Source organism: Sorex araneus, chromosome 7 (assembly GCF_027595985.1).
Source record: "Sorex araneus isolate mSorAra2 chromosome 7, mSorAra2.pri, whole genome shotgun sequence".
NCBI classification, from domain to species: domain Eukaryota; kingdom Metazoa; phylum Chordata; class Mammalia; order Eulipotyphla; family Soricidae; genus Sorex; species Sorex araneus.
Window position 1 is genome coordinate 54369409 of NC_073308.1, and position 22781 is coordinate 54392189.

The 22781-nt window shown below is 39.2% G+C and overlaps 1 protein-coding gene across 5 annotated transcripts in view; it reads right to left on the minus strand.

Annotated features, from left to right (window-relative positions):
- RXFP1 (relaxin family peptide receptor 1) overlaps window positions 1-22781 on the minus strand; it is a 106774-nt gene that overhangs the window by 50424 nt on the left and 33569 nt on the right. For all 5 annotated transcript variants that reach the window (XM_055144912.1, XM_055144909.1, XM_055144911.1 and 2 more), the window contains one exon: window positions 7939-8076. In XM_055144912.1, coding sequence (XP_055000887.1) covers window positions 7939-8076 — 138 coding nt within the window. The remainder of the gene's footprint in view (window positions 1-7938; window positions 8077-22781) is intronic.

Below are 22781 nucleotides of genomic sequence, written 5' to 3' on the forward strand. Positions count from 1 at the left end.
TGAGCGGAAATACAGAAATATAAAATAGATCTGGGATGTGGCTCAGCCAAAAAGCTCATGTGTTGCCTGCATGCAAATTGGGTTCGATCTCTGTCTCCACAAAAATTAAATAAAATTTAAAAAGCCCTTACAAATACATTTTAAAAAATGTTTGCTTTGCATAAGGAGTATGCTCAGATAAATGTTTTTCAAAACGTAGGTCCTAGGCTAGCGAGGTTATTGCAGGGAACTTCAGAGAAAATCAAGTTATTGAGCATCATCCCAAGAGGCATTGTAGGAACGCTGCTGATGGGGTCCAGTCATCTGTGATTTAACAAGCCCTCCAGCTGGTCTGATGCTTGCTAGAGTTTAAAAACCTGCTATAGCCTAATGGATCGCTTTCTAGGGCACTTGGTTTAATTCCCTCTATGACAAGAGGGACAATTGTAAACTGCCTTCTACTTACCTTATTTACGCATAATTGCTATTTTTACATATATCCCAGTGACTACCAAGATACATTTAACATAGTTAAAATGTGAGATTCTTAGGTGATTTTACCTGGGTAACAAAATTGTACCCATGAGTAAGTAAATTATTTGAAAACTGAATGGTTTAATATCTATTTGTGGTGTTTGTTAACAATAGAGATTTCTTTTGTTTTTCCTTATTGTTTGTTCTTTTGGGGGACACCCAGTGGTGCTCAGAGCTTGTTCCTGGCTCTGCCTCTGCACTAAGGGTTCAGACCAAGGCAGGGCTGAAAGTATAATATGGGGTACCAAAGATCAAACCTGGGCCGGACACATGCAAGGGAGCACCCTACCTGTGGTACTATTGCTCTGATCCCTAAAAAAGTCAATTTCTGGGTTTCATGCCTACAATTTCCACATTTCTGTGGTTGGTGCTTCCTCCAGGATTCTGTACCTTCCTTCAGACCCCAGGACTCAGAGCACAGTTCCCAACATTTCCACCATGCCAAGTCCCTCCAGTGAGGACTGGAGTTTTATTTTTTTAAAATTTATTTATTTTTTAAATTTTATTGAATCACCATGAGATAGTTACAAGCTTTCATGTTTGGGTTGCAATCTCATAGTGATCAAACACCCATCTCTCCACTAGTGCACATTCCCCACCACCAATATCCCCCATATACCCCCCTTTCCCACCCTCTCCCTTCCTCCATGGCAGGAGATATTCCCCATACTCTCTCTCTACCTTTGGGCATTATAGCTTGCAACACAGACACTAACAGGTCATCATGTTTGGTCCATTATCTACTTTCGGCACGCATCTCCCATCCCAACTGGTTCCTCCAGCCATCATTTTCTTAGTGATCCCTTCTCCATTCCATCTGCCTTCTCCCCTCCGCTCATGAAGCAGTCTTTCAGCGATGGGGCAATCCCCCTGGCCCTGGTATCTATGGTCCTTGGGTGTCAGCCTCATGTGATGTTATTTTATACTCCACAAATGAGTGTAAGGACTGGAGTTTTAATGCTCAATGGTTAAAGGACTTACACCAGTATCAGAGAGGAGGGCGTGAACAAAGAAGGGTGTGGAGGCAGTGTGTCTCAAGTAGCCCCATCCTTCACTAAATGAAAGAGTTTAGTCTCCTGCTTACAAAACAAGCATTCTTCTTGATTAATGAATGGACAGGTGGTTAATTTATCAAGTTTGCATATATGAAATGTTTAACATTGCTGATTCTCAAGATTTGCTTATTTTTTTAATTATTACTTTAAAATTTTTTACTCACTTTCCTTCATTTACAAGATTATTCATGATTAAGTGTCAGGAGTACAGTGTTCCATCACCAGCCCCTTCTCCAGTGTCCACGTCCCTCCACCTGTGTCCCTGGGGTCTCTCTCATCTCCCAGTCTACATTTATGAAAGGAGCTATTTTCTTTTTCTCTTCCTTACAAGGTACTGTGGCTTACAATAATATAAGTTATAGGGTATCATATGTGTTGCTTGACCTCCTTTCAGCACCCAGTCCTCAGATTTGCTTAATTCTTAACTCCCACTCTTGAAACACCAAGACTCTTGAGAGACCCGCCATTATAATCAACTTGGGTTTGATTCTAATGAGGTCAGGCAGAATCAGTCATCAAAGTGGTTGTGTGGTATTTCCTTGAGTGTTAATGACTACAGCAGTTTGCTATCTGACATGCACTCTGCATTTTTTGTATTTTTCCTTCCTTTGTGACTATACCGCAAAGAAATGAAGGAGTCTGACCTTAGTCCTGGCATACTTAAAATGATTATTAATGGGGTTCTATCTAGGTTGTATTGTGAATAGCAGCATTAATACTAATGTTTTTAGGACGATGTTGTTACTGTTCCACACCCACTGCCGGAGTGCCAGCATCTTCCTACCACTGTATCTAATTCCTCTCTCATTTCCTGTCCTTCCTCTGCATTCAGCAAACACAGGTCTATAGTCAGACTCTTAGTTGGCTATGCTGACCCTTATTCATTTCTTACTGTGTCTCCCTATCCTTCACAGATGAGTATTTGTCATTCCTTTTGCTCATTGTATTATTCATGATCTCCTCTAACTCTACACCAAGCATGTTTATGTTATTTGTTTATTTTGGGGCCTCACCTGGAGTACTCAGGGCTCTGTGATCAGGGATCACTTCTGGCAGGGCTCAGGGAACCATATGGGGTCCTGGGAATTGAATCTGATCTACCTTGCACAAGGCAAGCACCCTACCCATTGTAGCATAGCCCCAGACCACTACACATATTTTAAAGAAAACTGCCCTTATGTCCTATCTCATTGAAAGTGTTCTGAAGTAAAAGTCTTTAAGCAGTTAACTGAAACATCACTGAACCATTGTTCAAAATATGCAGACAAAAATATTTGAGGTTCTAATGAGGTCTGCATTTATAGGAAAGCTAATACTTTGGACACAGTTATTTCCAGTGATCTTTTAAGAATAGTAAATAGAAAACCAGTTATTGTTAAACATACAATGCATAGTTGTATATTAATACACATGTTTATGACCCAGGTTTAAGGTTTTTAACCTTAAAAATTAAAAAAATCCAAAAAAAAAATGGGGGCCAGAGCGATAGCACAGCGGGTAGGGCATTTGCCTTGCACGCGGCCGACCCGGGTTCGATCCCCGGCATCCCATATGGTCCCCCAAGCACCGCCAGGAGTTATTCCTGAGTGCAAAGCCAGGAAGTAACCCCTGAGCATCGCTGGGTGTGACCCAAAAAGCAAAAAAAAAAAAAAAATTAAAAAAATCCTCCAACTTAATGGAATATTCTAAAATAAGAATAGCTAAGTTCTATATCAAACTGCCTGGCATTGCCACTATGCTGGTAGCTGTATAAAAAACTCTATTTAGGAAATCTTTGAGTATTTAGTGTTCCAGAATTTTAAATGCAGGCTTAATTTAAAATAATGAGGTCAAAGATATGGTTCAAGTGGTAGAGCACCTTCCTAGCAGGTGTGAGGTCCTGAGTTTGATCCCTAGCACACTTACTTCCCCACACAATACAGTTGAGTGTGACCCTTATAAAAATTAAGAATCCTGAGGTTGGAGAGATATTACAGAGGTTAGGGCCTTGCCTAGACAACCTGGGTTCAGCACCTGGTGCCTGCACGAGTGATGACTGAATACAGAGCCAAGAATAAATCCTGTGCAGAGCTGGGTGGGGCTCCAAGCCAAAAAAGTAATAAATGAATTTATTAATAATTCTTGGATATATTTCAAATATTTTTATATTCCTATTTAAATATGTGTCTATAAATCATTATAAAATGAACCCCAAATGAGTATAGTTTAATTGACCTATATTTGTAAAGTGTAAAGATAGTAGCAGGAACACATTCAAGAAGTAACACAGATTTAAAAAAATTTTTTGTCCGTTATTTTGGGTCACACTTGGAGATGCTCAGGGGTTACTCCTAGCTCTATCTCAGGGTCCAGTGCTGCTGGTGGTCAGGGCACTGTATGGGATGCCAGAGAAAGAACCTGGGTCAGCCCCTCGAAAGGCAAGTGATTTGCCTGCTGCACTATATATCACTCTGGTCCCAGGTTTTGTTTTATTTTTGAGTTCCTCTTTTCCCAACCATTTTCTCTCTAGTTGACATATAGTCTTTTCCACTTTCATTGCCTTGGGAATGGAATCTCAGAAATTTGCAGACAACAAAAAGATTCAGTATTTGACTTTCAAAAGGGCAACTTGAGGCATCAACAGTAAATTTGGGAAAAAATATAAAAAAGACTTGAACCAAAGAAGGCATAAAGAAGGGGGGAGACGGGGCTGGAGCAATAGCTTAGCAGGTAGGGCATTTGCATTGCACTTGGGTTTGATTCCCAGTATCCCACATGGTCCCCTGAGCACCGCCAGGGGAAATTCCTGAGTATAGAGCCAGGAGTAACCCCTGTGCATTTCCGGGTGTGACCCAAAAAACTTTTTTCTTTTAAAAAGAAGGGGGAAAGTATCTCTCTCTCCTGTTCTCTCTCTCTCTCTCTCTCTCTCTCTCTCTCACACACACACACACACACACACACACACACACACTCTCCCATATCAACTACCTGGGCTAAATCTGGGGGATCCCACAAATTGCCAAACTGATCTGAGAACTCTAAGAAAGGGTTTGATCTGACTGTTTCTCTTTCATTTTGGGACTCCATTTCCTGGCCTGACTGTTTTAAAATCATAATTACCTGAAGTAGAGAGATAGAAAAAAGAAAATTCTTGCCATAGAGGCAGACCTGGGGTGGGGTGGAATGGGGGGGTGGGGTGGGGTGGGGTGGGGTGGGTGGGAGGGATACTGGAAACACTGGTGGGGGCAAATGTGCACTGGTGAAGGGATGGTCCTTGGAACTTTGGGTGACTGAAACCCAATCATGAACAGCTTTGTAACTTACCATGAGTCAATTAAAAAATTAATAAAAATTAAAAAAAAAATCAAAAGAATCCCTCTCCTACGCACCCTTACATTGACTGCTTCTATGAAGAAGCTAGGCAGAATAATCCATGAGGACTTGCCTGTGAGGAAATAAAACGAGGAATTTCTCAACTACTGTTGCTGCCCTTTCAGTAGTTACGGGAAGATCAAATAGGTAGTACCCAAGCCAATAGCTTGTAAGCAGGGTCAGGATAAAATGTAACTACCTTGCTGTTTTGTCTCTTCTGATGTATAGATCACAATAAGATTATAGGTCATAACAACCTGGAGAATTTGACACTACTAACCGTACAAACAAAGCCCAGAAACCCTGTAGGAACGGATTGTACTGTTCTTGATCACCGGACCATTTGATGTAAGCAATTGATGACCCCTTTCTTTCCTAAGATATAGAGTCTCACTCCGGTTTGCAACTGGCAGAGCAGGTTTCTCAGAGCAAAAGCTTTTGCCTGCTCCCAGGTTCATTTTGATACCAAAAACCACCTAATTATCACTGATATCTTTTTAGTTCGATTAATGTAAGAAAAACCTGCAGGTGTGCCATATCCCAGGGAATTAATTGTTCACTTGCATAGGGGGTAGACGGTGAAAATGGACATAGTTCCGTAGATCCAAATACTATTGTAACAGGGCTCCAGGGCTCCAGGTGAATATATTTCTTGTGAGTTTCAGAGCACTTATGATAAAGCAGAAGAGGTGCTGACTAATACACGCATGAGATGACAGTGGTGACCTCTGGCAAGGATTGATGTCTGATATTCCCACTCTCACACATGAAGGCTTTGGTAACCCCACACAATGTCCTACCTCTATGGAGACTCTTCATCAACTGTTGCGATCTGTGGGTTAATTGCAATCCCAGTGAACGGTCATGAATAAGACTTTGAAGAGCTTTGGTTTCAGTTTCTGCTACTTGGAAAAATTGACATGTAATAGTAAGAACTTTGGCCATAGTCTTATTTGGCCAAAGTCTTTGGCCATGCTTTATTTTTGTATTCACTTGTGAATGTGAACTGGTTGTTATATTTATCAGGTGTAGGTATGATTCAATTTTCCCATCTTTATTTATTTATTTTGGCTTTTTGACTCACACTCAGTGATGCTCAGGGGTTGATACTCCTGGCTCTGCACTTAGGAATTACTCCTGGAGGTGCTCTAGCACAGCGGGTGGGGCTTTTGCCTTGCACTCGGCTGACCTGGGTTCGATTCCTCCGTCCCTCTTGGAGAGCCTGACAAGCTATTGAGAATATCCTGCCCACACGGCAGAGCCTGGCAAGCTACCTGTGGAGTATTTGATATGCCAAAAACAGTAACAACCAGTCTTACAATGGAGACGTTACTGGCACCTGCTCGAGCAAATCGATGAGCAATGGACGGCAGTGCTACAGTGCGACAGTAGTCAAACAGTACTTCATTATGAATGTCAGTATTCACTTATTTTAAGACAGTATTTTTTTAAAGAAGAAAACACCTGTGAATAGCCAACCAAATTAAAAGTAACTATAGTTTAAGCTCACCGGTTTAATGCACTTAACCTAGAATTACCACTTAAAGATTGTTCCAGGAAGCTTAATTAATTCCTTCAAAATGGTATCTTAAAGTCTGTAGTATTTAAATGAGTGGAAATGGCAAACCCTCTTTAACACACCAGCTATCTATGTAGCAGGAAGAATTGTTATGCCTGTCTTGTCCTCTGAAACTAGTACCTTATTTTCTCAATCAGTGAAGAAATTCATCATATTACATTATTAATTTAAGCTCATGTTTCTAGTGAGTCAGCGCCAGACAATTGAAGTTTTTTCTTTAATAAACTTAAGTTGTACAGTATTTTACATTATTTTACATTATTTTCTCTGCCCATTTTTCATTGCTAATGTAAGCTCATAATTCCAGAGACTCAGAGCCAGACAATTGAAGTGTTTTCTTTTTAATAAACTTGAGGTTTTTTGAGAGTTCAGAAATTTAAGCAAGATCCTAGCTTGAAAGCCAAAGTTTCTTGATATTGAAATCTGGAAGCCCTATTTCTTGACTTTACAAAACCATTATAGGGTTTGTGGATTAAATAATAGGTAGGCTAGATTTATGTCTATACTTCACATTTTGTCTATTTTTATAGGGGGGTCTTCTTAGTGGTACTACAGGACCTGGGGCCACTCCAGGAGGTTCTTAGCCTTCTACTGGATTGACCCTTTGGTACTCAGTCTAATGGGACTCGACAACATCTGAGCAGAAATGCGAGAATCAAACTGGATTGATTGGAAGGCATTGCTGCACCCACCACCCTGGCTCCTTGACTTTTTATTTTCCTGGAGGTCTCTCATTTCTCCTCCTTAGAGGTGGTACGTAGAAGAGAAGAAGGGGTAGTTGCAGTTAATTCTTGGTATTGGTTGTGTCTGCATGCTTCTAATCCTTCTTGTTTAATCTAATTCTTCTTGTTTAATTATCCCAAATTCTCTTATTGTAAGCACAGAGGGAAGTGTTCTAACGTGTGCATAACTAGTACAATTCTTATGTTTGCATGATTGGTTAATGTTGTATCAGAATTCAAACCCAGGAGTCTGCTTCCAAGGGTTTATACCATTCTACTTCCATGACATTAAACAAGCAGCTTTGCAGATTTCAAAAGGGGACAATGTGCACATCATTATTTTTTCTAAAATATTGACTGTGATACTAATATGAAAGAATGGATATTTGGCGCTGGAGAGATAATACAGGGTATCTAGCCTTGCATGTGGCTGACCCTGCTTTGATTCCTGTTGCTACATATGATCCCTCTAGTGACCATTAGGACAGAGTCAGAGTAGCCTCTGAGCACCTGTGGGTGTGGCCCTCGCCCTAAACTTACTAGATATTTTAAGCTAATGAAATCTATGTGAAATTCCCTTACGCACCCCACATCTTCTATTTCCACTTTGTTTTCTCTTTTCCCATTTCTCTTCAGATTACAGGAAGTCTCCTCGACTTCACGTTTTAGTCCCTTTGCCCCTGGTCGGTCCTGCTGGGAACACAGGCGATTCACTCACCACAGTTGTCCTCATCAGCCCGATTCCCACAGTCGTCCACACCGTTGCAGTGAAGAAGCTGGGGCAAACACTTGGTGATATTCCCGCAGGGGAAGTAGCCGAGGGAGCACCTGACTTCCTGTCCACTCCCTTGAGCAACTGTGATGAGGAGAGTGAGTGAGAGTTAATACTCAGGCACTGCAAAATGTGCTTCCCTCCCAACATTCTGGAAACACTTATTCTTCTCATCCTGGTATGCGCAAGCTTCCCTATGGGTGTCTAACCCTGTTTACTAGCCTGCTGCCAACTGTTTTCCAAGACTCTCCCCGCTAATAGATGTTCTTTCCTGTGTCTGAAGAAGATGCCAACATCATTCTCCTCCTTGCCTTTTCTCATGCTACTTCCCATATGGAATGTACTGCGCAAATTAAAAAAATATTAAAATAATGGTTATTATTGTTTTTTTTGGGGGGGGGGTCACACACGGTGATGCACAGGGGTTACTCCTGGCTTTGCACTCAGAAATTATCCCTGGCGGTGCTCAGGGGACCATATAGGATGCTGGGAATTGAACCCGGGTCGGCCGCGTGCAAGGCAAATGCCCTACCCGCTGTGCTATCACTCCAGCCTTGGTTATTATTGTTTTAACAAAATTTAAGTTCTACCAAGCTGTCCTTTTCTTCAAATGCCTTTTGTCAATCCTGCTAAAAATCTTGAATTTCTTACATTTGTACCCCTGGCACAAAATAAAGATATCTGGTATTAGAGAAGGACAAGAATATAGAGGCTAAGAGAAAAATAATGGCTTTTTGTACATTGGAGAGTTCCTAAGTGGAGACTGAGCAAGATTTTGTATTCACAGCATTTGAATAAAATACAGTTTCCGCCCTTTTCATGTTAGCTTCATTATATGTCTGTATGCATTTAAAGAATATTCATGCCTTAATTTCCCCCCTCCCTGAGCACCCAGACTGTAAGGCAGTCAGAATCCTTTTGGACAACACCAGTGATTGTGTGTTCTAGGTTCTTTCTAAACCACTGAGATATCTTCCAGGGGATCAAAGACAGAAGGATTTCCCTGATGACCTAGGCATATATAGTGGACCAGGGTTTGAACTCATAACCTTGCACTTGTTAGGCAAGTGCTTTAAGCCATTGTGTCCTCTCTTGGACTCCTCCAGTCTTCTCATGGTTTAGCATGTATTTCTTTTATTTTTTTAAATGACGAATACTATTTCATAATTCAGCTGTGCAGCAGCATATTATACATGCACCACTAGAGGGAAGCTTGGTTGTATCCAAGGCTTGGAAATCATGAATAAAGATACCATATATACCCTAATGCAGATTTTATTGTTTGGCTATTTTAACTGTTACTTTGAAACTTTTCCTATAGTCTTCCCTTCTGGCTAGGTCTGGCAGTACCTGAGCCTGTACACACACCGGAACTCTTCCCTAGCTAGGAGCCCAGCTCCACAACTCCTGAACTTTACACATTGCCATGCTATTCCAGTAGAAACACAGCAAACTCCATAAGAAACAGAACACAGAGGGCCCAAACAACACCAGCCAGCTTAGTATTCCTTGGATAATGACTTTAGTGACTCCATTGTGACGATCTTTGGTGAGATCAAAGAAACAATAGCACAGGTAGTTAGCAAAACCAGACATGTAGAAAAAGAGTACTGAAGTGAGAAAACTACAAGCAGAAATGAAGAATATGGTAAGTGATTAAAAAAAAAAACTCAGTAGAAGCTCTCGAAAGTAAAAGCAGCCAAGCAAAAGATTAAGAAGCTCCAAGATGAGATGAAGGAAACTGCTAAAAAGCAACAGAAGATGGAAAATAGTCTAAAAGGAAATGAACAGCATGCCAGAGAACTACAGGATGAACTCCGGGAGGATCAATACAAGAATCATAAGAGTTCCTGAGGAACAAGAGAGGAAATTTGGTGAAGAAACAGTATTTAAAGAAATTATGAAAAGGAATTTCATAGAGTGAAGGATTACAGACACTGAGATCCCAGAGGCCTGAAGAGTCTCAGCAAATATAGATCCAACTAGGAAAACTCCAAGACCCATTGTGTTCAAAATGAAGAATAGAAGATAGAGACAGAATACTGAAAGCATCAAGATCAGTAAAGCAACTTACATATGAAGGAGTTCCCATAAGATTCACAACCGATCTATCAAGTGAGACAGACTGAAATGAAGGGATAAATTACAAAAAGTCAGTGAAATTTCCCAGTCGTAAAAATTGGACACTTTAGGAATTTTACACTTTAAATGATCATTTGGTTCTTTTCCTATTCTATTAATGCAACAAGATTTCAACAAATGGTCTTTAATCTTTGTCTCAAGATCATAAAAACAATTGTGTGAGTATAGGTACAGCTCCAGAGGGCAAGTAGCTTTAACTACAGGGCAGGGTATGATCTTCATGTAGTACAAGCAGTTTGGTTTCCCTGGAGTGCTTCAGACTGTCAATTACGTCTCCATGTAGGCCTGGAAAGAATGCCCCGTGTTTCTCTCTCACACTGTGTTCCTGCTGCGAACAGTGAGCCAGGCATCGGAGTTAAGCACTGCTTCCATTCACTGTTTACGCTGGAATTCTTTTCACCCCATGGAACATAAGTAAAATTAGTGCTTGTCACCAATAAATGATAATACTAAATCTTTTTGGTAATTTATTAACAAATACAGGGTTCCCTTCCAAACGCCCTCTTCTTCTTGTTCTTGTTGTTGTTGTTGTTGTTGTTGTTGTTGTTGTTCTTCTTCTTCTTCTTCTTCTTCTTCTTCTTGTTCTTCTTCTTGTTCTTCTTGTTCTTGTTCTTGTTCTTCTTCTTCTTGTTCTCCTTCTTCTTCTTGTTCTTCTTCTTCTTCTTGTTCTTCTTCTTGTTCTTCTTCTTCTTCTTGTTCTTTTTTTTTTTTAATTTAAATTTTATTGAATCACCATGTGGAGGGTTACAAAGTTCTCATGATTATGTCAGTTATACAGTACTCAAACACCCTTCCCTTCACCCGTGCCCATATTCCATCACCAACCACCCCATTATACCTCCCGCCCCCTCCCACCCCCCCAGTCCCCGCCCTTGTAAGTGATAAGTTTCACTTCGTTTACGCTTTATCTTGGTTACAGTCCATGTTTCAACACATAATTCACTATTGTTGCTAGGGTTTCCCCCCAAAAAAGAGAAGACAGTCCCACTGTCAAGGGAGCATTTGATGGCTCTCCATTGCTGAGAATGTAGAGATATTAAGTCCCGCTGTTTGTTACATAACTTTTCTATTTTTTTCCCCCCTCGTCCCGCGCCACCGAGATCACGCCTGTTTAGTAATCACCACGCTGCCTGACAAAGGGAAACAAACCAAAAGAGATGGTTATTTCTCGTCATCAGCCGGCGTGGGGCTCTAGCTTAGTTTATAGTCTGGTATAATGTCTGCAAGCAGTTTCTGGAACCAAAAGTAATACGATGGTATTGGCCCCGGCTCAAGGTTCCACCAGCGTCCCGCTGTTCCAAGTACATAATAATTTATTCCCTTGCATCCGATTCCCACGCCACCAGGTCCGTGTCAGCTTAATGGACATCATACTATGGTTAACGCCACGCCGCGTTTTTTCCCGAGAAAGAAGGATATTTCTTCTCAGCCGGCGTGGCGATATGGCTTAGTTCAGTCTATAGAGATGGCTACCACTTTGGTGGCCTTCAATATTTCAGCAAAAGACTTACTATTCTTGTTAGGATTTCCCACCAAAGTCCGACCCGTTAAAGTCCAGGGAAAATTCTGCCTAAAATTCTATCGCTGCAATCTTTTACCCTTTAACAAAAAACTTAGTACTATTGTTTGGAGTTTCCCCCCACGTTAAGCCCTGCCAAAAAGGAACATTTACACGTTGCTGACAATCAAACAATCAAAAGATATTAGGTCGCGCGGCTGCTATTGCAGCCGCGCGGTTTTGGATTTCTATATGAAGTCCAAGGAAGATTCTTTTGGTAATTGCATCACTCGCTGGCAACGCCTGGGCCAGAAGCTCCCAGCACACAGTTTGGAGGCATTTTGGGGGCGCCGCTCGTGTCCAAAGTGGTTCAGTTGCCTCCGGGGTCGATCTCGCGCGGGGCCGCAAAGGAGCGTCCCCACATGGCTCTCTGCTTAAATGTCGGCCGGCACAGGGCGGATCCGGGAGTCCCGCCCATCGGCTATCCCAGACTTCCTGTAGAGTCTAAAAACCGGCTATAGCCTCGCTGCGTTCAAACAGAAAGAGTTGAGAGAGAAAAGACCATACCCTGCCGGTAGCGCCTGGGCCAGAAGCTCCCAGCACACAGTTTGGAGGCATTTTGGGGGCGCCGCTCGTGTCCAAAGTGGTTCAGTTGCCTCCGGGGTCGATCTCGCGCGGGGCCGCAAAAAAAGCCTTCTTCTTGTTCTTCTTCTTGTTCTTGTTCTTCTTGTTCTTGTTCTTGTTCTTGTTCTTGTTCTTGTTCTTCTTCTTGTTCTTGTTCTTCTTCTTCTTCTTCTTCTTCTTCTTCTTCTTCTTCTTCTTCTTCTTCTTCTTCTTCTTCTTCTTCTTCTTCTTCTTCTTCTTCTTCTTCTTCTTCTTCTTCTTCTTCTTCTTCTTCTTCTTCTTCTTCTTCTTCTTCTTCTTCTTCTTCTTCTTCTTTTTTTAAAGAAAAATCTTTGTATTGCTTGTGAGTCCATCTGGGCAAAGTTCCAAAGAACTTTATAAGAAACCATTGATACATAAACAAATACTCAGGGGAAAAAAGCTCCACGAAAAGAACGCCTCATCAAGAATATTCATCCAGTTATATTATCATTCAGACTGAAGCAATGACAAAAAGCTTTATGGATGGGCAACAGCTTAAGAATTCATAGCCTTGAACAAGAAGCATCAAAGGAACTTCTTTCCCTCCCCCCCCAATTAACAAACTGTAGTTATTTTTCCAAAGATACATTTTCCTTCCATAAACATCCATCATATGTTGTAACTAAAAAAATACAGCAGCATACATGAAATAGAAAATTAATGAAAATTCCATAGCATGGTAAGAAGGACAGGACAAACTTCTCAGCACGTGGCACTGAGTATGACACTCACTCATGGTCCTAAGGGTGGCTTCTGCCAGGTTAAGGAAGGTTTGTCTATTCATAGATTAGTAAGAAATTTTATAAATTTTCAATCATGAATTAACATCTTTTACATTAAATGTGCTATGTCTTTTTAATATTTTCTTTCTCGGGATAAAACATTTTATTCTTTTATAGGTTTATTTGGATTTTCCCTTTTAAACTTTCTTAATTCTCTTAACTCTTATTAAATTTTACAGTTGTAAACATTACCTATTTCATGTCAAATATATTAGCAAAATAATATACTTCCTGAAATATATATTAGCAAAGAAAAAATATTTTATTAATGACAGGGAAGTTAGGATTATTACCATAATTAGAGCCAAGTATAAAATATAAGTTAATACAACACATTTGGATTATTGTCACTGTTCATCCCATTGCTCATTGATTTGCTTGAGTGGGCACCAGTAACCTCTCCATTGTGAGACTCGTTGTTACTGTTTTTGGCATATGGAATACGTCATGGGTAGCTTGCCAGGCTCTGCCATGCGGGCAAGACACTCTCAGTAGCTTGCCAGGCTCTCCGAGAGGGGTGGGGATACCAGAGTTAAAAAATTATCTGTGCAGACTAGATATTATATTATACTGCATTAAATGATTTTAATTTCTTTACTTACATTGGTTAACATCATATAGTTATAAGTTATTACAAGTGAACTTTTACTGATTTGTTTTCTGATAACTGTGTTTGCCATTCCTCTAAATTTTCTTGGGTCAAGTAATAGGAAATGAATTTGTTTTTTTTTCTTTTTTTCATCTGGACTTTATTGATCTAATAAAATTACTTTAAGAATTGAAATGAATTATACATTATTGTGCTCATGTTTCCCCCATACAAAGTTTGAAAATGAATTTGTTTTTTGCTTGCTAAGGGGGATGGTGGGGATGGTGTTGAGGGAAACTGAATATTGGTTGGGGGAAGGTCACACTGATGGTGGCATTGGTGTTGGGATATTGTATGCCTGAAACAATAGTCTGAAATGACTTTGTAAGTCACCGTGTTTTAATTAACATAAATTTAAATAAAAGACAGTAACTACATTAGAATGCCTAAATAATCAAGTATAATTCTATTGCTTATAATTTTTACAGTTTTTAAATCATAGAAAATTTCAAGAATAATTTTCCACTGTCAAGAAATGAATACAATAGTTTGAATAGTCAATAAGACTTTTCATATAAAATATATTTGTGGTTTACTATCAAAACATGAGAAAGATAAGTGTCTATAAATATATCTTGCTATGATTTAGTGGGGTATTTTAATAACAGATAAAGTACTATTCTCATAAAGAAGCAATTCATCTTTTTGAGGCATTCATTGTACTTAGTTGCTGTAGAGTTCAAAATTGATGAAGAAAATAGATCATTGGTTACTTTCGTATCAATGTGAAATTTATGTAATAGACTGTGTTGCAATTAGTGTGCTACTTGTAAATATATACAAAAAATTTTCAGGGTCAGTAAATTGATAAAAACAATAAAATAAAGGACTAGTGTACCGCAGGATGCCATTGAGTAGCGTATCACATGTTACAAAGACCTTGGGTGTAAAAAAAGTGATCTGTGCTGAGATTGGTTTTTTAAAAGCTTATTAATTATGAAGAAAAGGTATTTCAGGGTTGTATGAAGGCTCAATTTCTGGATTTTTAACAAATGCCAATATTTTTTCCAAAAAGGCTGGACCATTCGGCATTGCCACCATAATAAAGAAGAATCCCTTTCTCCCCACATCCATGCCAGCATCGGTTGCTCTTGTTCTTTTTGATGTGTGTCAGTCTCTGTGGTGTGAGATGATGTCTCATTGTTTTGATTTGCACTTCCCTGATGATTAGTGATGGAGAGCATTTTTTTCTATGTATCTTTTGGACATATGTATTTATTCTTTGAGAAGGTTTCTATTCATTTCTTTCCCCCATTTTTTGATGGCATTGGATGTTATTTTCTTGTTAAGATCCTTAACAAGTGCCTTATATATTTTGGATATTAACCCCTTGAAAGATGGTATTGGGTAAACAAATTTTACCAGTTTGTGGGCTGTCTTTTTGTCTTGATCACTGTTTCTTTTGAGATGTGGAAGTTCTTTAGTTTAATGTCCCATTTATTTATCTTTGTTTCCACTTGCTTGGTCAGTGGTGTTTCATCTTTGAAGATACCATGGAGGTTTATGCCCACATTTTCCTCCATGTATCTTATGGATTTAGGTTTGATATCGAGGTCTTTAGTTAATTTGGATCTGAATTTTGTTCATAGCGTTGGAAAGAGGTCTGAGTTCACTTTTTTTTTTTTGCACGTAACTGCCCAGTTTTCTCAGCACAAGTGATTGAAGATACTCTTCTTGTTCCACTTCATACAAAAAATGTCAAGGACTTAGAGAATTCTTTCAACTGTGAGCTATAGCCATTGTTACTATTTTTTGTTGTTGTTGTCTGTTTTGACCCACACTCAGTGGTGCTCAGGGCTTACTCCTGGCTCTGTGCTCAGATATCACTCCTCACGATGTTCATAGGACCATATGGGGTGCTGGGATTCGAACCAGAGTCAGCTGTGTGCAAGGCAAACACTCTACCCACTGTGCCCACTGATACTGTTTGAAGGTGCTTTCAATATTCATACCTGCAGTTTAAATTTTTTTTCTAAGAAACTTCTATGAATATTATGTTTTAATTTATTGCATTTAAAATTTATATTTTGAGTAAGATGTATCATTTTATGGTTGTGTCATAAAGCTGGCCTCAAATTTTATGCAATAATTCAACATGTATATTTAAATCTTCAATATAATTAATTTTTTTTTGTTGAATCACTGTGAGAGCAGTTACAAAGCTTTCAGGTTTAAGTCTTAGTCATACAATGGTCAAACACCCATCCCTTCACCAGTGCACCACCAAGAACCCCAGTATATCCCCCATCCCACTCCCCACCCTGCCTGTGTGGCAGATGATTTTCACCTTACTCTCTCTTTACTTTGATTACATTGAATGTTTGGACAGAAAACTCACTATTATTATTTGGAATTTTCCTCCAACAGCAGACCTACCGAAAAGGCATAAATTGATAATTTTTTTCCTATTGCTGGTAATGAATAATATATGATTTTGGATTTCTAGTATTTTAGTAATTAATTCTAGAGAGATTTCTGCCACAAGCCGCTAGGTTCTGAAATTTGTTTTTGTGCCTCTGGGATCATGGCCTTTCATGAGTGGACGAGCCGTTTGTGGGTGGGATCTCGTCTGGGTAGGGAGCAGTGTCGGCACTGCCACCCCCATCCACAGATTTCCTGCACGCCCCGTCACTGCAAACTCGTACCTCCGTCCAATGGGCTCTGAAAGATGGCGGCCATGCCGCTGCCGTGGAAAGGAAAGGCCGAGGGACAAAAACCTTTCCCTTCCTGGGGAAGCATGGAGCTGTATCTTAGTCCACAGTCTAGAGGCATTTCTGCAAGAAGCTGCTGGGTTCCGAATTTGGTATTTGTGCCTCTGAGGCTCTCTCTATAGTTTTGAGCATTATATTTTGCTTGGATATTCAAAACCACCATTCAAGCCTGCCTTCTAGGGTCAGACCCTAGATCATCTATTTTCCCTTGCTTACTTTGTATATCAAGAAGGGTCACACAGCCGTGTAGGTTTGAGAAATAGTCCTGGTCCCCACATACTGGACTCATGTTTGTAGGAGCTCAGAGTTGCTGGGATTCATCTGGAGAATGCAGGGAGACTGCACCTCCCCCATCTGGGGCACCCTCGTATTATCGGCTCGGTTTGGGGCTCGGAGCATTCTCCGGTGTTGCATTGCCCACTGGCCCTAAATCTTCAATATAATTTTAAAAGATAGCACTGTAGCACTGTCGTCCTGTTGTTCATCAATTTGCTCGAGTGGGCACCAGTAACATCTCCATTGTGAGACTTGCTGTTACTGTTTTTGGCATACCAAATATGCCACGGGTAGCTTGCCAGGCTCTGCCATGCGGGTGGGATACTCTTGGTAGCTTGTCAGTCTCTCTGAGAGGGACGGACGAATTGAACCCGGCTTGGCTGCCTGCAAGGCAAACGCCCTACCTGCTGTGCCATCGCTACAGTGCTTTTAAAGATAATTTAACAATTTTAAGATGCTCTCAAATTTAAGAGCAGGAAGTACAGTATAAACAATGGTTTCCTACCCTGATCATTTCAGGAATACCCTGAATAGATGCTCTATCACCCCTAAAAATACTTTGATACTTATATTTCTTATAAGCAAGAATATTCTCCTATGTAACTGAAGAGAACTATTAAAATCAGGAAATTAACATTGATACGTAACAACAATTTAAACCTCAGTACCTATTCATATTTCACATGTCATTCCCCCAAAAGTTCTTCATAGTTCACAATTCACTGTATCAGTCATCCTGTTGCTCATCAATTTGCTCGAGCGGACACCATTAAGGTCTCCATTGTGAGACTTGTTGTTACTGTTTTGGAACCATTTGTAACTATCACTTTTCTTGTCTTTCATGACCTTGACAAGCTTGAAAAGCATATTTTAGTTGTTTTGTAGAGTAGTTCTGAGTTTGGTCGTTTGATGTTTCATTACTGTTTAGTTTGGATTTTATAACTGGCAAGAGGTTCACATAAGTGGTGCTCATTGCTTTCTTGATTAAAATGATGTCCCCAAGCTTCTCTACTGTAAATTTAGCTTAGTAATCATTATTCAGAACACTTTGAAGCTATGTAAAAATTTTGTGATTCATCAGATTATTGATTTATTCACATTTTTATCAGATGAACTTGTCTGAGTAAGAGCATTCTACTTAGTGGTTAAATCCACTGTCATATTTAATTTTGATGTTTAAATATAGTTCAAGATTCATCCAGAAAGAATTACTTTAAGTTCATATACTTTTGGCATTTTCCCACCTCACTTTTGAGTTGCCTACATGCACCTTCAGAGTTGGTGTGTTGGCAATTCATACATGAAGTGAGCCAATGCCATTAAGGATGAAAATAACAGTAAGAGAATGTTTTCATTTAAAACTTACTTTAAAATTAAACACATTTAGTCCAAATATAATAGCAAATTCTTTCAGGTACAAAGAAAAAATTTAAGAAAATGAATTTAGTACAATGTTGCTAGGCTTATTTTTTTTTTTTCTTTTTGGGTCATACCCAGCGATGTACAGGGTTTATTCCTGGCTCTGCACTCAAGAATTACCCCTGGCGGTGCTCAGGGGACCATATGGGATGCTGGGATTCGAACCCGGGTCTGCCGCATGCAAGGCAAACGCCCTACCTACTGTGCTATCACTCCAGCCCTGCTAGGCTTATTTTATAAGAAAACTGTTATTTTTTTAAATAAGTAGATGTATTCCTACATAGGTTTTGGAAGGCTTTTTGAGAAAAATAAATGAGATATTAAAAATACTTGAGTATAGTTCTGTACTTGGGATTCGTAAGTCACTGAGACCAGGAAATTAAGAATTTCAACAGGTGGTTAGTAAGACAGGTTCAGAACTTTGTTTAAGTCTTTTAGAGGGAGCAAGAGATCAGTCAGTGGTTATAGCATATGCCTACGTGTGTCCAACCTGGGCTCAATCCTAGGCATCATATGGTCTTTCTGAGTATCACAGGGTATAGCCAGAGGCCTCTGAACACTGCTGAGGTGGCCTGGGTAATCCCGAGCACCTCAGAGATTCTACATTATCACATCCTTGAACCCGGGCTTTGAATGGCAGATCAAGTTAGCTGAAAATTAACGGTGGGACCTTTGGGCTACCTGAGAATAGCGTGGGAGTCTCTGCTCCATCCTTTTACTCCCTCACCCCCAAATACCACAGCTCAGCTCCAGTAATGTGGCTGGATAGCAATGACCGTGTGGTAATGATTGGACATTTGGCTCTAATAGTATGGAATTAATGACAATGTACAGTTTATATCACTACATCTAGTAATAAATGGTACCTGAAATAAAAATTCTGTGATTACAATGTTTGAGTAGGTTCATATAGTATAAAATCAATCATAATTGAAATTTATTTATTTGGAGGAGACTTTCCAAGCAGTGGTCAGGCCGATGGGCCACTTGGCTACTCCCTCAGCAGAGCCATGTGGCTCATTGCTAGGGCTGGGGTACAGCACTGCTAAGGTCCCACAGAACTGGGGCCACCAAGGACCACCTTAGGGTGCTCGGAGGCCATGAAATGCTGGAAATTAAACTTGGATTCTTGTACATGCAAGACATATGACTCTGACTCCTCAGCTATTTCCCTGGACCTTAGATTTATTACTTTTTAAGTAAACATCCTAACAGAAAAATTACTCTAAAGCATAAGAATGCACATAAATATTACAACTAAAAATTTGAAGAAACTTGGAAGAAAATAATCATTTTAATGGCAGTAGCAGAAATATTTTTTGATAAAGCATTTAAATCTTTCCCTTCTCCTGGAAATCCTTTGATGTTAGGTTGATGGAAAAACAGAAAGTCATGTAAGCTGATTGCCAAGTGAGGTCTAAGTACTGAGTGAAGATTAGTGAATTTCTTTTTTTCTGTAAGAGTAATTCAGTCTGCTATGTGTAGACATTTTCCTATGTCTAAAAAAATATGTGTGATCCAAAAGAACAAAAGCAACCGCTGTTGGAGAGGATGTGGGGAGAAAGGGACCCTTCTACACTGCTGGTGGGAATGCTGGCTAGTTCAGCCCTTTTGGAAAACAATATGGACGATTCTCAAAAAACTAGAGGTTGAGCTCCCATTTGACCCAGCAATACCACTGCTGGGAATATATCCCAGAAAAGCCAAAAAGTATAGTCGAAATGACATCTGCACTTATATGTTCATCGCAGCACTGTTTACAATAGCCAGAATCTGGAAAAAACCCGAGTGCCCTAGAACAGATGACTGGTTGAAGAAACTCTGGTACATCTATACAATGGAATACTATGCAGCTGTTAGAAAGAATGAGGTCATGACGTTTGCATATAAGTGGATCAGCATGGAAAGTATCATGCTAAGTGAAATGAGTCAGAAAGAGAGAGACAGACATAGAAAGATTGCACTCATCTGTGGAATATAGAATAATAGACTATAAGACTAACACCCAAGAATAGTAGAAATAAGTACCAGGAGGTTGTCACCATGGCTTGGAGGCTGTTCTCTCATTCTGGGCAACTCAGAGAAGGGAACACCAAGTAAAATGTGGTTGGAGGTCATGTGGGGGAAAGATGATGCGGGCCGAATATAGACTAGAGACTGAACACAATGGCCACTCAGCACCTTTGTTGCAAACCACAACACCTAATCAGAGAGAGAGAACAAAAGGGAATACCCTGCCATAGTGGCAGTGTGGGGTGGGGGGAGACGGGACTGGGGAGGGGGGGAGGGATGTTGGGTTTACTGGTGGTGGAGAATGGGCACTGGTGAAGGGATGGGTTATCAAACTTTGTAAGGAAGAAACATGAGCACAAAAATGTATAAATCTGTAACTGTACCCTCACGTTGACTCACTAATTAAAAATAAACTATTAATAAAAAAATTAAAAAAAATAAAAAAAATGTGTGTATGCTTTATATGCATTTCCTGGGGTCTGTGTGAACTTTAGTGCAGAGGAGAAAAATGCTCTAGATTTTGTATAGTTACTGGAGACTTCTTCTTGTATCAATTTGGTCGCAATATAAATGATGGACAAAAGTTAGAGAGTAACAATGTAGTTTTATATAATGTGGCTTTGGAGAAATTCTTTTCATAAAATAAGTTAAGTCTGCTGTGGCTGATTATCATTTTTTGGGAGAGACACATTTGACCTGGGTTATGTCTAAATCTTAAATCTGTGTCTCAGAACTAAGACCCTAGGATTTCAATAAACTTTTCATAGAAGCTAAGTTTTTAATGATTTATCATTAATCTAAAGCAATGTAGTGCTTACTTTTGTCAGTCCTAAATTGAATCATACAAGTGTATATAATTATGTCTAGAAGACTTACAAAAATACGGACTCCATGAAATTATAGCTTTTATTCTACAAAGGCACTAAATGTTAACATAATAAATGTTTAATAGGATTGCCCTGAAATCAATATAACCACTACATTAAATGCAATTCTATTTGCTTCAATTTAAAATAGAGAAAGAATATAATTGCTAGATTTAATTTAACTGTTTATAGTGTTTCTGTTATAGCTGACTTCTGCAAGCACCATGAGTTTCATTAGGTCTTTGTATTCCCAGTATTTGAAATCCTTTTATGATCTATGGAAATATGTGACACTCCTATTTTCTTAGAAAGTAACCCACAATATCAAAATGGTAGAGGTAGTATGCTAAAATGTTTTCTTAGAAAATTAAAATCTAAAACCAACCTAACCCCCCAAACCCACAAAGACATTCAGACAAACTTTTTGCATTTATTTTTTAAGATAACTTCTGAGCCTAGAGAGCTAGCTCAAAAGGCGAGATTGCGTCTTTGCATAGAAATGCTGGTACATACCCTGAACCACATGATTCTTAGAACAGAGAGCCAGGAGTACCTCCCCGAGCACTGCTGGCTGTGGATCCACCCCCCAAAACTAACAATAAAAATAACTTCTATTATAAATTATGATTATTAATAACTCTTTCAAATATCTAAATACAATAGATATAAAAATATCAATTGTTACATGGGAGTGCTGAATAAATTATATAGTGCAAGACTGGAACTGTATATTCCATTATATATACACTCATATATTCAATTAAAATTTTTTAAGTGAGGGAGAAATATATCTACAGATAAAAGATTTTCATTAAGTTAGAAACAGCATATAGAAGCAATCTATAGTGTTTGGTCTCATTTTCATAAAACAAAGGACACATATTGCTTGTGATTACAAAATTCTCATATGTTAGCAATAAACTGTTAACAATGGCTATCTTTAGGGATAATATCAAGAATAATGATAGGGAAAGTAAAGAATAAGCCACAAATAATTTCAGGCAATCTGAATTGCGCCTTGAATCTATGAACAACATAACAGTTGTTTAAAAGAAGGTATCATTTAAAAGGAAATTTTAGATTTCAAATGAATGACGTAGGTACTTTGCGTATAAAAAACTTAAAAATTTATTGTTATATTTCTCAATAAAAACTGAAAAAATAGTGAAATAATTTAACTGTCCTGATAACATCTAGATAATTCATATTTCATGGTATTATCTTAGCTCTTTCTCTCATTTTAAATCTTAGTTTTAGTGCTTTCCCATAAGCTTTTCTACTCCAGATAAATTGAGCTGAAGTTTCCCAAGATTTATGCCTTCCTCATTGCCTATCTGAAGATCTCACACAGAATTGATCCAAAGACAGAATTGTTTTGTCCCCAATGTGCCATACAAGTTGACACGGCCTACCCAATAAATAGCCGTGAGGTGATGATGTGATTTATTTGATTACTTGCTACAATACTTTTTTCAGGATTCAGATATCAAGCCTTTATTTGATATCTGAAAGTCTTTATTTTCTCTCTAGTGTGCATCGTATGCCTCTTTATACTTTAAAAAATTAATTAAAATTCTGCGGTCTTCTCATGCTCCTAAGTTCAATAGCACACCTAACACCAATGTTCCCGGCTCCCTTTCCCAAGGCCCCCAATGTGGTGGTGTGAATTTGAACTGAATAAAGCAAGAAACTTATCCTTATACTATCTTTCTGGCATCTGCAGGATATTTTATGTATTTTATCTCTGTGGTCAGCTCTGTGAAGGCAGAAACCATGTTGTCATCATAC